The 13,066-nt window shown below is 63.5% G+C and overlaps 1 protein-coding gene across 6 annotated transcripts in view; it reads right to left on the bottom strand.

Annotated features, from left to right (window-relative positions):
• Window positions 1-13,066, bottom strand: part of SBF1 (SET binding factor 1) — a 62,813-nt gene that overhangs the window by 12,004 nt on the left and 37,743 nt on the right. For all 6 annotated transcript variants that reach the window (XM_071418425.1, XM_071418426.1, XM_071418421.1 and 3 more), the window contains 18 exons: window positions 12,209-12,314; window positions 11,690-11,822; window positions 10,149-10,257; window positions 9,618-9,731; window positions 8,784-8,861; window positions 8,020-8,133; window positions 7,014-7,142; window positions 6,061-6,159; window positions 5,197-5,401; window positions 4,328-4,440; window positions 3,459-3,608; window positions 3,299-3,367; window positions 2,707-2,865; window positions 2,105-2,364; window positions 1,446-1,618; window positions 961-1,034; window positions 679-874; window positions 165-292 (listed from right to left, as the gene is read on the bottom strand). In XM_071418425.1, coding sequence (XP_071274526.1) covers window positions 165-292; window positions 679-874; window positions 961-1,034; window positions 1,446-1,618; window positions 2,105-2,364; window positions 2,707-2,865; window positions 3,299-3,367; window positions 3,459-3,608; window positions 4,328-4,440; window positions 5,197-5,401; window positions 6,061-6,159; window positions 7,014-7,142; window positions 8,020-8,133; window positions 8,784-8,861; window positions 9,618-9,731; window positions 10,149-10,257; window positions 11,690-11,822; window positions 12,209-12,314 — 2,409 coding nt within the window. The remainder of the gene's footprint in view (window positions 1-164; window positions 293-678; window positions 875-960; window positions 1,035-1,445; window positions 1,619-2,104; window positions 2,365-2,706; window positions 2,866-3,298; window positions 3,368-3,458; window positions 3,609-4,327; window positions 4,441-5,196; window positions 5,402-6,060; window positions 6,160-7,013; window positions 7,143-8,019; window positions 8,134-8,783; window positions 8,862-9,617; window positions 9,732-10,148; window positions 10,258-11,689; window positions 11,823-12,208; window positions 12,315-13,066) is intronic.

The following is a 13,066-nucleotide window of genomic DNA, read 5'->3' on the forward strand; positions in this document are numbered from 1 at the left end:
TCCCTCTCCCCTGTCCCATTCCCTTTCCCCTGCCCCATTCCCTTTCCCCTGCCCCATTCCCTCTCCCCTGCCCCATTCCCTTTCCTGCTGGAGTCCCCACTCCTGCTCCTGGGTGTCCCTGTGCACAGCAGGTTTGGGAGCTCTCTCCCAGCACGGGGTCCCACCTGGAATGTGCAGGAGCGCAGCTGCAATCCCTCCTGGATGAACTGATCTGCCTGAGCCTGGATACTGATCTTCTTCTCTTTGGTCAGCGAGGCGATGGGGAAGGACCGGATCACCACCTGCTCCCCCACTGGACATGGGACAGGAAGGGGTCAGTTCATCCCTGCCTCGGCCCCGGGCAGGGCCAGGCCACCCCAGGCCACCTCCAGTGTCTGTCCCACCACGGACATGGGCCCATGGGACACAGTGGCCAGAAACAACCAACCCCTGCTCCCCAGGGATCACCAACCCTGCTTCACAGGGATCATTGACCAGCTCCCTGATCCCCAGGGATCCCCAACCCTCTCCCCTGCTCCCCAGGGATCACTGACCAACCAACCCCTTGACCTGCAGGGATCACTGACCAGCCCCCTGCTCCCTGAGCATCCCCAACCATCCCCCTGATCCCCAGGGATCCCCAACCCTCTCCCCTGTCCCCAGAGACGTCCCCCCTCTCCCAGGGCCGCAGCCCCTCACCCAGGGGGTCGGTGGGGGTTCCCTTGAAGATGATCCTGTAGGTGGTGAGGAACACGGCTCCCTCTGCGGGGAGCAGGGGGGGCCCCCCGATGCTGCCCCCGGCCCCCTCCTCACGCCCGTCCGGCATCAGGTACACGCGGAGCCCCTCCATCACACACTCCTCCCCCAGCAGCAGGTTGGGCCGCAGCAGCTTTGGCTGGGGGAACAACGGGGGGCTCAGGCCCGGGGGAAGGGTCTCACAGCCCCCCTGGCTCTGCTCCCAGCCCAGCAGGGCATCCCTACCTTCTGGATGGGAGGAAGCCTCTTGCTCTCCCTGTGCACGGCGTCCAGGGTCTCAATGTGCATCTGCACGATGTCTGTGGGACAGGGGGTGAGCCCTGCCCTGCCCAAACTCCACCCTGTCCCTGCCCAAATCCCACCTGCCCTGCCCAAATCCCACCTGACCTGCCTGAATCCCACCTTGTCTGTCCTGCCTGAATCCCAGCCTGTGTCCCAGCCCAAATCCCACCTACGATGCTGGAATTCCACCCTGTCCCTGCCCAAATCCCATCCTATCTTATCCAAATTCTGCCCTCCCTTACCTGAATCCCACCCTGCCCTATCCAAATCCTGCCCTGCCCCACTCAAACTCCACCCTGCCTTTCCCAAATCCACTCTGCCCAAATTTCATCCTGCCCCGCTCAAACCCCACCCTGCCTTTCCCAAATCCCGCCCTGCCCTCTCCCACTGTTCCTGCGGGATCCCCGTGGCCACCCCAGTGTCCTCACCCGGGATCATGACGTGCAGCCCCTTGAGGTGCTCGTTGGTGACGCCGCTCTCGGTGCACACCTTGTCCACGAAGCGGTTGATGAACCTCACCACGGAGTTGGCCACGTCCGAGCTCTCGGCGTCCTCGAAGCCGCTCTCGGTGTCGTAGCTCTCGGCCACGCTGCCCGCGATGCTTCCCGAGGGAAACGGGGAAGGGTCAGCCCAGGACAGCCCCGGCCAGGGGCCACTCCCTGCACGGACCCGGGAGAGCTCCCACTCCTCATATGGTCCTAGGAGAGCTCCCAGTGCTGATACAGACCCAGGAGAGCTCCCACTCCTCATAGGAGCACAGGAGAGTTCCTACTCCTGATATGATCCCAAGAGAGCTCCCACTCCTGACAGAGATCCTGGAAAGCTCCCTCCCACTCCTGACAAGAGTCCAAGACTGTTCCCACTCCCAGCATGGACCCAGCAGAGCTCCCACTCCCAGAAACCCCCTTGGGCACCACAGTCCGCCTCAATCCTGACATAACCCTGGAATCCCAGCATGGCTGGGATTGGAAAGAACCCTCACAGGGGTCCAACCCCCGCCACTGAGCAGGGAGATCTTTCCCTGACAGCAGCCTGGCCCACCCCAGGAGCTGTGTCCCAGCTCGGGTCACGCCGGTGTCCCCAGCACCTGTTGGTGACGAAGCTGTTGCTGACGCTCTCCACGTCGCCCAGGCCGGAGCTGCGCAGCAGGCGGTTCTTGCTGGTGTCCAGGGGCAGCAGCAGGTAGCTCATCCTGTTGGCGTAGTGGATGGCCTGGCTGAACACCGTGCTCTCCTCCTTCTGGATCAGCTCTTGCTGCTTCTCCCGGCTCATGGTGGGCCACAGCCGCAGCTGCTCCGACGCGATCTCCAGCGCCGACTTGGCCTCCTGTGGCTCCTCCGCGCTCTCCTGGGGCAGGGGGAAGGCATGGGGCTGTCTGCATGGACAGACCCACAGGGATCTCCCAGAACTGGGGTGCAGCCCCTCGTCCTCAGCTGAGCAGGGTGCCCAGAACAGGCAGCTGGGCTGGGATTGCCAGAGCAGCTGGAGCTGCCCCTGCATCCCTGGCAGTGCCCCAGGCCAGGCTGGACACTGGGGCTGGAGCAGCCTGGGACAGTGGGAGGTGGCCCTGTCATGGCAGGGCTGGCACTGCAGGGGCTCTGAGGTTCCCATCCAACCCATCCCATGATTCTATAACTCCGTGATGAGCCCCAGCCCTTTGGGAAGAGCTCTCCTGGGCCACCCTCCCACCTGCTCCGTGTGGTTCTCCTCGGCACTGTCCAGGTAGAGGGCCCGGATGTGGTTCTGGACGTCACAGTAGAACATGGCCTCCCAGAACTGGATGTTGGTCCACACCACGTGCTCCTGCACGCAGCTGTAGGCAAACTGGGTGATGCCAGGGCTCAGTTTCTGTGAAAGGAGGTGGAAAAGATCCATCTGCACAGAGCCTTTGTGCCAATCTTTCCACTCAGGTGTCCCTGCTCCTCCAACTGACCACTGTGAAAGCCCTGGGTAGGCAGCAGGGATGTCTGCACCAGAGCTCCTCCAGCATTCCCTGAAAATTCTCTTGCTCAGAGCCCACCCAGAGCCCAGAGGCTCAGCCCAGCCCATCCTGGCCATGGGATCAAGCTGGCATTCCAGAGCAAGCCCCTTCCCACAGGTGTTCCAGCCTCCCTGGGAGCCTCGGGCCAGTCTGGGCTGGGTGGAACATTCTGGGTGGGAGCCATAGGCTGACAAGCCCTGAGGGGACACCCCCCTGCAGCCTCTGTCTGCCACGTCTGGGGGATGGCAGCCTCTGGGGGGATCCTGAGGGCTCCGGGGCAGGGACGCTGCGGTCACTCACCCTGCAGAAGGCAGTGACCAGCGGCAGCAGGGCGGCAGCGATGCCGTGCTCGTCCATGGCCGTGCAGTCCTGGGGAAGGAGCAGGGGTGACCAGGGGACACTCCAAGGCCAACCCCTGCAGTGTCCCACGGGAAGAAGGAGCCCCCCAGCCCTGCCCTACCTGGAGGCAGCAGTTCATCATGCGGATGACGAAGTCGAACTGCTGGTGGTCCAGCACGGCGCGGTTCTGCTGCACGTGCAGGTGCAGCTCCTGGGTCAGGCAGTGCCGGGCGGCCCGGCCCTTCATGGCGCGCAGCACGGCCGGGAACAGCTGTGGGAACGGGGATTGTGGGCTGGGATGGGCCCGGACAGCCCTGCTCCCACACCAGTGTCAGGGATGCACTCGGACACGGAGGCAAAGCAGGGCACGATCCCAGCTGAGGCTGGCAGGACAGGGCCATGGAGGAGGGGGAGGAGCCCAGGGGCACCGGGACATGGAGCTGGGCTGGTGTGGAGCCACCAGCCAAAATCCCAGGAACACCAGGAGGGGGACGAGTCACAGGTCAGTAGTGGCCATGGTAGTGCTGGGGAATGGTGGGATTTGATGGTCCCAGAGGGATTTCCAATCCAAATGGCTCCACGGCCTGTTACTGAGGTGGGAGTGGGGCCCTGCTCCCAGGGAACAGGGACAGGAGGACATGGAACAGATTCAAGCTGGGCCAGGGAAGGCTCAGGGGGGAAATCAGCAGGAATTTCCCCATGGAAAGGGTGGTCAGGCACTGGCACAGCTGCCCAGGGAGCTTTGGAGTGCCCGTCCCTGGAGGGATTTCAAGGATGTGTGGATGTGACACTTGGGGACAGGGTCAGAGGTGGCCTTGGCAGTGCTGGGGATGGTTGGACCAAATGGGCTCAGAGGGATTTTCTAACCTCAGTAACTCTGTGATTCCACAACTTTTTGACCTTAAGCCAATCAGCGGGACGTGGGCACAGGACAGGGAACGTCCTCTCCATCCACAGTGGACACCAACCCCCATCCCCAGCCTCTCTCACCTTTTTGGCCTCCAGCATCTTGTTCTCGAAGACGTAGGAGATGCAGTTCCTGACCACCTCCAGGCGCCGGGCGCTGTTGGCCAGGGCGTTCCCGTTGCGCTCCAGGATGGCAGCTGGATGGGAGAGATCCTGTCGGTCTGGGTGGGGTGGGGCTGGCACCCCAGCGGGGACACTGTGTCCCCCTGCTCCAAGTGACCACGGGGCCTTCAGGGGCTCCCTGGGGAGCTGGGAACCCCAAGGGGGGTGGAGCTGCTGCTTCTCCATGTTTTACTCCTCTGGTGTGACCCAGAACAGGGTCCTCCTGTGCCCCACATACCCATGGGGTGTCCCAAGAGCACCAACAGCCCCCCAAAGCAGGGTCCCCTGTGCCCCACACACCAATGGGGGTCTCAAGAACACCAACGGCCTCCAGCAGCTCCCAGGACAGGGCCCCCTATGCCCTACAAACCAATGGGGGTCCCAAGGGCACCATGGCTTCCAGCAACCCCCCAAAGCAGGGTCCCCTGCGCCCCACACACCGATGGGGGGTCCCGAGGGCACCATGGCCTCCCACAGCCCCCCAAAGCAGGGTCCCCTGTGCCCCACAAACCAATGGGGGTCCTGAGGGCACCATGGCCTCCCACAGCCCCCCAAAGCAGGGTCCCCTGTGCCCCACAAACCAATGGGGGTCCTGAGGGCACCATGGCCTCCCACAGCCCCCCAAAGCAGGGTCCCCTGTGCCCCACAAACCAATGGGGGTCCTGAGGCACCATGGCCTCCCACAGCCCGCCAAAGCAGGGTCCCCCACACCCCACACACCAATGGGGGGTCCTAAGGGCACCATGGCCTCCCACAGCCCCCCAAAGCAGGGTCCCCCACACCCCACATACCGATGGGGGGTCCCGAGGGCACCATGCACTTTTTCTCAGCCTTGACGGCGGGCGGGGCTGTCTGCAGCTTGGCCGTGGCCTGGTCGATGATCCACTGCACGGTGCCCTCGTCCAGGTGTGGGAAGGGCTTCTGGTGCAGGCGCAGGTGGCAGCCCTCCGTGGGCTTCTGCACCTTGTGCATGGTCACGGCAGGGTACGGGTTCTCCTGCGTGGGGAGAGCTCCTGCTCAGCCCTGAGGTCACCCACAGCGTGTCCCCTCCTGGAGAGGAGCCCCCAGCCCCCTGCTCTGCTCCCAGCTGCCATCTGCAGGCCCCAGGATCTGCTTCCCCAGCCCCCAGGGATGCACGGCTGTGGCACGGCCGTGAGCCAAGTGCCAGCAGGAGCTCCATCCCAGCCAGCTGAGGCTCCCGGGGGCACTCCTGCCTTCAGGTCTGCTGGGCCAGAGGCTCAGGTTGGATATCAGCAGGAATCTCCTCCTGGAAAGGGGGGTCAGGCCTTGGAAGGGGCTGCCCAGTCCCCATCCTCAGAGGTGTCCAAGGAATTCCCAGAGGTGGCACTCAGGGCTCTGGGCTGGGGACAAGGTGGGCATTGGGCATGGCTTGGACTGCATAGCCATGGGGGTCTTTTCCAACTTCTGTGATTCTGGGATTCTATGATCCTATAAAACCAGGGAATCCCACTCCCAGGACCTCTGGGCACACGAGGATGTGCATCACCACACATGACAGCACAAGGAGGGACAGGATCTGTCACCGCAAGCTTATGGAGGGAGGACAGAGTGACCAGGACTGACTGCACTCAGGCTCTCCCTGCCCCACATCCCCCAGTATATCCCCACTCCTGCCCGGGGGCTCCAGGACTCACATTTTTGTAGAGTTTCTCTGCCAGCTCCTTGATGTGCCTCAGGATTTTCTGCTTGTTCCCCTCTTCCGCCTTCATGCGCTTCACGTCGTAGGCCACAAGCTGGGGAGGACAGGACAGGAGTGACAGGGGCAGCTCCAGGGCCTCTCCCAAAGCTGGGGCCATGAAGGTCCTGCTCAGGCCATGGCAGATCCCGCTCAGACCATGGCAGATCCCGCTCAGGCCATGGCAGATCCTGCTCAGGCCATGGCAGATCCCGCTCAGACCATGGCAGATCCTGCTCAGGCCATGGCAGATCCTGCTCAGGCCATGGCAGATCCCACTCAGACCATGGCAGATCCCGCTCAGGCCATGGCAGATCCCGCTCAGACCCCACAGATCCCGCTCAGGCCATGGCAGATCCCACTCAGACCATGGCAGATCCTGCTCAGGCCATGGCAGATCCCGCTCAGACCATGGCAGATCCCGCTCAGCCCCGCAGATCCCGCTCAGGCCATGGCAGATCCCACTCAGACCATGGCAGATCCCGCTCAGGCCATGGCAGATCCCGCTCAGACCCTGCAGACCCCACTCAGGCCATGGCAGATCCCGCTCAGACCCTGCAGATCCCACTCAGCCCCACAGATCCCACTCAGCCCCACAGATCCCGCTCAGGCCCCGCAGATCTTGCTCAGCCCCACAGATCCCACTCAGACCCCACAGATCCTGCTTAGGCCCACAGATCCTGCTCAGCCCCTGCAGATCCCGCTCAGCCCCACAGATCCCGCTCAGCCCCTGCAGATCCCGCTCAGCCCCACAGATCCAGCTCAGACCCTGCAGATCCCGCTCAGCCCCACAGATCCAGCTCAGACCCTGCAGATCCAGCTCAGACCCTGCAGATCCCGCTCAGCCCCTGCAGATCCCGCTCAGCCCCGCAGATCCCGGGTGTGGGAAGGGGAGCTGCCCCAAGGCCCCACCTCGTCGAAGAGGTCGATGGGGCGGTAGGGAGCCCCGCGCTCGGTGACAAAGCCAGCGAAGGCCATCCCCTCCAGCACCTTGGTGAGGAAATCGTCCTCCGTGAGCCCCCGCTGGCCCAGGAACGCCGCCTGCCAAGGGAACAGCAGGGCCATCAGCAGAGTGGGTGACACCAAGCCTTGGGTGGGCACCTGGGTGGCACTGGGACAGTGCCACCTCCTTCCTCAGGGACAGGGTTGGCATGGAAACCTGAGCCTCTGGCCCATGGCAGCAGGACAAGGGGCAAGGGAAGGACTCTGGTGTCACCTTGGCATGCAGAGGCAGGACACAGGGACACAGGGCTAGAAGGACTCTGGGACATAGGGGCACAAGGATGCAGGAACACAGGGACACAGGGATATAGGGACAGAGGGACACAGGAATACAGGGACAGAGGGATACAGGGACACAGAGGCATAGGGACACAGGGATACAAGGCCAGAGGGACTCAGGGACACAGGGACAGAGAGGCACAGGAACACAAAGCCAGAGGGACTCAGGGACACAAAGTCAGAGGGACACAGGGACACAGGGACACAGGGCCAGAGAGGCACAGGAACACAAGGCCAGAGTGACTCAGGGACACAAGGCCAGCGCAACTCAGGGACACAAAGTCAGAGGAACTCAGGGACACAGGGCCAGAGGGACTCAGGAACACAAGGCCAGAGGGGCACAGGAACACAAGGCCAGAGGGACTCAGGGCCAGAGAACTGCAGGTGGTCCCTCAGCAGTGCCAAGATCTCCCAAAACACCCAGCTGCAGGCTGGGGCTCCCTCCTGGCTGAGCTCTGCAGGAACACCCAGGCAGGGAAGCGCTCCTGCCCTGGGAGACCTCGGCACGCTCGAGGACAAACACGGGATGCAGGTGGGCTGGCAGGGACGCTGGGGAGGTCACTGCCTGGAAAGGCAGGGCTGTTTCCTGGACTCAGCTGTCCCAGCCTGGCTCAGCCTGGCCCGAGGAGGCCCTCACCTTGTGGAAGCGGATGACGGGCTCGGGGTGGATGCGGATGATGTGCAGGCACCAGCGGTAGCCCTGCAGCAGCTGAGCAAACAGGCGCAGGAACACGGCCCGGATCTCCTTGTCCTGCAACAGGGAAGCACAGCCCGGGCTGGGGGGGCTCAGGGGATGGACAGGGCAGCTCCTGGGGCAGGGATTTCCCCCCAGCACAGGATAAACCCCGGGGTGAGGGCAGGGAATGCGGCTGAGCTTCCAGGGAAAAGGGGCATGGGATTCACTGCTCTGCCCCCCAGAGCTGCACAGGGAGGAGAGGAACTCTCCAGCTCTGGGAATGCTGCAAGCCCAAACATTCCCTGTCTGCTCCAGCCTGGCTGTGAATCTGGAGCCCATGGCACTGCAGGATCCAGCCATGGCTTGGAGCAGTGGCTCGGATGGACACGGGGCTGGAATGGTGTGTGAGAGCCAGGATGGCCCTGGAGAACAGCCCCTCACCCAGGGACCCTCTCCTTCTGCCCCAAGGTGCCCCTGGGGAACAGCCCCTCACCCAGGGACCCTCTCCTCCTGCCCAGCCCCTCACCCAGGGACCCTCTCCTTCTGCCCCAAGGTGTCCCTGGGGAACAGCCCCTCACCCAGGGACCCTCTCCTCCTGCCCAGCCCCTCACCCAGGGACCCTCTCCTTCTGCCCCAAGGTGTCCCTGGGGAACAGCCCCTCACCCAGGGACCCTCTCCTCCTGCCCAGCCCCTCACCCAGGGTCCCTCTCCCTCCCACCACTCACCTGCATCTTGAGGGAAGAGGCGGAAATGGTGGAAGGGGGGAAGGCGAGGTCGGCCACCTCCAGCTCCGGGTCCAGGACCTGCCCAGGGAGGACACTCAGCTCAGGCCCCATCCTGGCTGGAGAAGCCAAGGGCATTTCCCCAGAGACCCCACAGCCCCTGTGGAAACGCTCTGAGGGGCCTGGAGACAAACCATGGGGGATCAGGAATGCTCTGTTGGGCCTGACCCTGCCTTGGGAAGCACGGCTGGCACTGGGATCCCAGGGAAGACCTTCACCCCCCACTGCCCCCAGGAGGAGCAGGAGCTGCTCCAGCAGCACCTTGGGAACGCAGGAGCAGCCAGGCCACAGCTGCTTCCTGCCCTGGGCAGGGAGCCAGCACCACATTCCCAGAAACCTCTGCCAAAGGAACCCCCCCGGCACTGCAGGACATCAGAGGGCACTGGACTGGGAATGGCCACTGGGACAGGGGCAGCAGCACCCCAGGGCAGGAATCACAGAGGAAGGAACCCCTGCTGCTCCACTCCCAGCTCCCATGGAAATGTGTGCCATTCCCAGGGCGTTGGCCAGAGGCCATTGGATCAGGAATGGTCCCTGTGACAGGACCCCAAAGGCATGGGCAGGACCCCAAAGGTGTGGATATGACCCCAAAGGCATGGACAGGACCCCAAAGGCATGGACAGGACCCCAAAGGCGTGGGCAGGATCCCAGGGCATGGACAGGAGCCCAAGGCAGGAACCCTGCTCACAGAGGCGCCCTGTCTCCCGTCCCAGTTCCCTGGCCACTGTGCCATTGCCAGGGGATGCTGCTGGCACCCAGGGGTGCCGTGGCACTCACCATGGACAGGGCTTCCCGTGTCTGCTGGAGCAGGGGCTCGGGGAGCAGGGAGATGTGCACGCACTCCGGGACATTCACGGTGCCGCCGTCCAGGTCCGCGATCACCACGTCCAGCTGGGAGGGGACAGCAGTGGGACACGGCCCCACTTCCCAGCCCCACATCCCAATCCCATAGCTGATGGGGAGCTATCCAGGTGAGCTGGCTCAGGAAAGGGCTGGGAGCAGGCTCTGGCTCCTCCCCACCTTCCCTGAGCAGTTTCTGTGTCCCATCCCATCCCCAAATCAAAGGACACACTGGGATCCCTCACTGGGGGGACAGAGGGACACCTGCCAGGAGAGGGACCCAGCCATTCCCATGTTATCCAGCCATTCCCATTGACCCAGCCATCCCCCTGGATGCATCCCGGGCTGAGCACACGGAGCCTGTGCCCTGGGCACGCTCAGGACAGATGGAGCTGTCACCCGAGCTGTGACACCCACGCTGCTCGTGCCCAGCCCCCTGGCACCAGGGCAGGGAACGTGGCCTCTCACCAGCTCCTGGGTCTCCGACTGGAAGATGGAGTGGACGCCGATGATGAAGGGGGTGGGGGTGCTCAGCACCTCCAGGAGCTGGGCGGGCAGGATGGGCACGTAGGTGAAACTGCAACCAGAAACAGCCTCAAAGCCAGCCCCAAACACAGCCCCACTGCAGCCAGGCCAGCCCTGCCCCACACCCCAGCCCTGTCCTGGCACAGCCAGACACCATCCTGGCTCTGGAGCTGTGTCCAGGGTGCCCCTGGCACCCCCAGCCCCCTGGGCACCACACAGCGCCCAAAGGCTGTGGCTGCCCCACCCCTGTGAATGCCCTGAGGTGACTGGGGCCAAGGCCTGCAGGGACAGCACCCAGGGAATGGCTCCCAGTGCCAGAGGGCAGCCAGGGATGGGATCTTGGCAATGAGGAATTCCTGGCTGGGCTGGGATTGCCAGAGCAGCTGGGGCTGCCCCTGCATCCCTGGCAGTGCCCCAGGCCAGGCTGGACACTGGGGCTGGAGCAGCCTGGGACAGTGGGAGGTGGCCCTGCCATGGCAGGGCTGGCACTGCAGGGGCTCTGGGGTCCCTTCCAACCCAAATTATCCTGGGATTTCATGATTCCATGATATGATCCCTGTCTGGTCTTGGGGTTGTCAAAGTCTGACCAAGGAAAGGGTTTCCAGCAGAGCCAGTAACTCCAAAAGAAGAATTTCAGTAAAAATTCCCCATGGAAAGGGGGTCAGGCCTTGGCAGGGGCTGCCCAGGCTTGGAGTGCCCATCCCTGGAGGTGTCCAAGGAATTCCTGGAGGTGGCACTCGGGGCTCTGGGCTGGGGACAAGGAGGGGATTTAGAACACCTTGGACTTGGTGACCCTGGAGGGCTTTTCCAAGCTCAGGGATTCCATAATTCTGTGAAAAGGAAGGTTCCTCTGGGACACCAACAGCCTCTCTGCAGCCTGGGGACAGGAGCTGGCCAGGAACAGAGCTGCCAGGAGCCCCAGGGCTGTGTCTCCACTCCCCGTGGGACATTCCCAGCTCCCAGGGTGAGCGAGGTTCCAGCCATCCCACAGGAGTCACCACGGGGGCCTGGCCACCACCAGCACAGCCACTGCTGGGAACACCTCACTCCTGCTCATGGAACCATGGAATCTCCTGAGTGGGAAGGGCCCACAGGGATCACAGCTGCAGCTCCTGGCCCTGCACAGACACCCCAACAATCCCAGCCTGTGCCTCCCTGGCAGCGCTGCCCAAACGCTCCTGGAGCTCTGGGGCTGTGCCCGTTCCCTGGGGAGCCTGGGCAGTGCCCAGCACCCTTGGAAAAGCCTTTCCTGCTGTCCATGCTATCCCTCCCCTGGCACAGCTCCAGCCCTTCCCTGGGTCCTGTCCCTGCTCAGCAGGAAGTCCAGAACACTTCCCAGCACTGCCTCCAGTGCCAGAGCCCATTTTGCCTGGGGGAAGAGGGAGGCAGGGCTGGGAGATTCCCAGTTATTGCCCAGGCCCTGGGACACACCGAGGGTGGGACAGGGGCACAGCTGGCACAGCTGGAGGCTTGGGGACCCTCACCTGTACTTGAGGGGGAACATGAGAGCCAGGAGGGCCCGGCAGGCATCTGTCAGCCTCTGGTAGCTGCTGGAGAGGAACAGGATCTTGTGCTCGGTCAGCGCCGCGCAGAACAGGAACAGCACGTTGGTGATGCCTGGGCAGGGCACAGCAGGGGCTCAGGAATCAGGGGGGTCCCTCTGACACCCCTCAGAGACCCCTGACCCCCCCCAGGCTGCAGCCCACTCCCCACCCTGCATCCTGCCAGGAGAGGATCTCAGCATCCCCCAGAAGGGGATGTCAGGTGTGCTCCCCCCTTCCCAGACAGCTCTGTCCCTCCTCAGGGCTGGTGGCCTTCCCTGGGGGACACAAGGCCAGTGGCAGCCCCAGGCTGCTCCTCCACACCCCAGCCCCAGTCCCACCCTCCTGGAAAAGGGATGGCACAGCGGGGCCAGAGCTCAGGGCCACATGCAGGAGGTGACCCGCAAGGAGGTGACCCACGGGGACCCAGGTGCCACGGGGCAGGGTGGGGACACATCTCACCGAGCTGGCGGAAGAGCAGGGCCACGCTGCAGCTGCTGACAGGCAGCGAGTCATTGATGGGGGTCTGGATCACCTGCCTGTCCCCCGCTCCCAGAGAGATCGTCCTCTGCAAGGGAACACACACCTGGTCACCAAGGCCACCCAGAGAGGGACAGGGCCAGGGCAGGGGCAGCCAGACCCCCTGGGCACAGGGCCAGTGCCACCCTACCCCAGCACAACCCCCATCTGCTGTGGGAAGAGGGAAAGGGAAAGGGAAAGAGGAAAAGGAAAAGGGAAAGAGAGAAGAAGATGCTGCCACAGCAGCCACTGGGTGCTTGACTGGATCCCTGGGCTGAGGGGAAGGAGGGCACCTCCTGCAACATCCCCAGGCAGCACCAGCAATGTCCCAACAGCCCCAAGATCCATGTGCAGATGGGACACAATGGCTCTCCAGGACACGAGGGCTCCCCAGGATTTGAGGACTCCCCAGAACTCAAGGAGTCTCCAGGACATGAGGGGTCCCCAGGGGTCCCCAGGATTCAAAAGCTCTCCAGGATAAGAGGCCTCCCCAGGATTCAAAAGCTCTCCAGGATAAGAGGACTCCCCAGGATTCAAAAGCTCTCCAGGATAAGAGGCCTCCCTCAGGATGGAAAGACTCCCCAGGACTCAAGGACTCCCCAGGACTCAAGGGGAACTCAAGCCTCTCCCAGGCCCTTGGAGCCAAGGGAGCAGCTCCCCTGCCCCAGCCTGGCTGTGCCCAGGAGCAGCCCCAGCTCCACAGCCTCTCCAGTGGAAGGAATATCCAGAGGAATATCCTGAGAAATATCCTGGGGGAAGGGATGAACACCCCGGGCACAGGATGGGTGCTTCTTCCCTGGT

This window comes from Agelaius tricolor, unplaced genomic scaffold, assembly GCF_023055355.1.
Source record: "Agelaius tricolor isolate 1412-34295 unplaced genomic scaffold, bAgeTri1.0.p SCAF_86, whole genome shotgun sequence".
NCBI lineage: Eukaryota > Metazoa > Chordata > Aves > Passeriformes > Icteridae > Agelaius > Agelaius tricolor.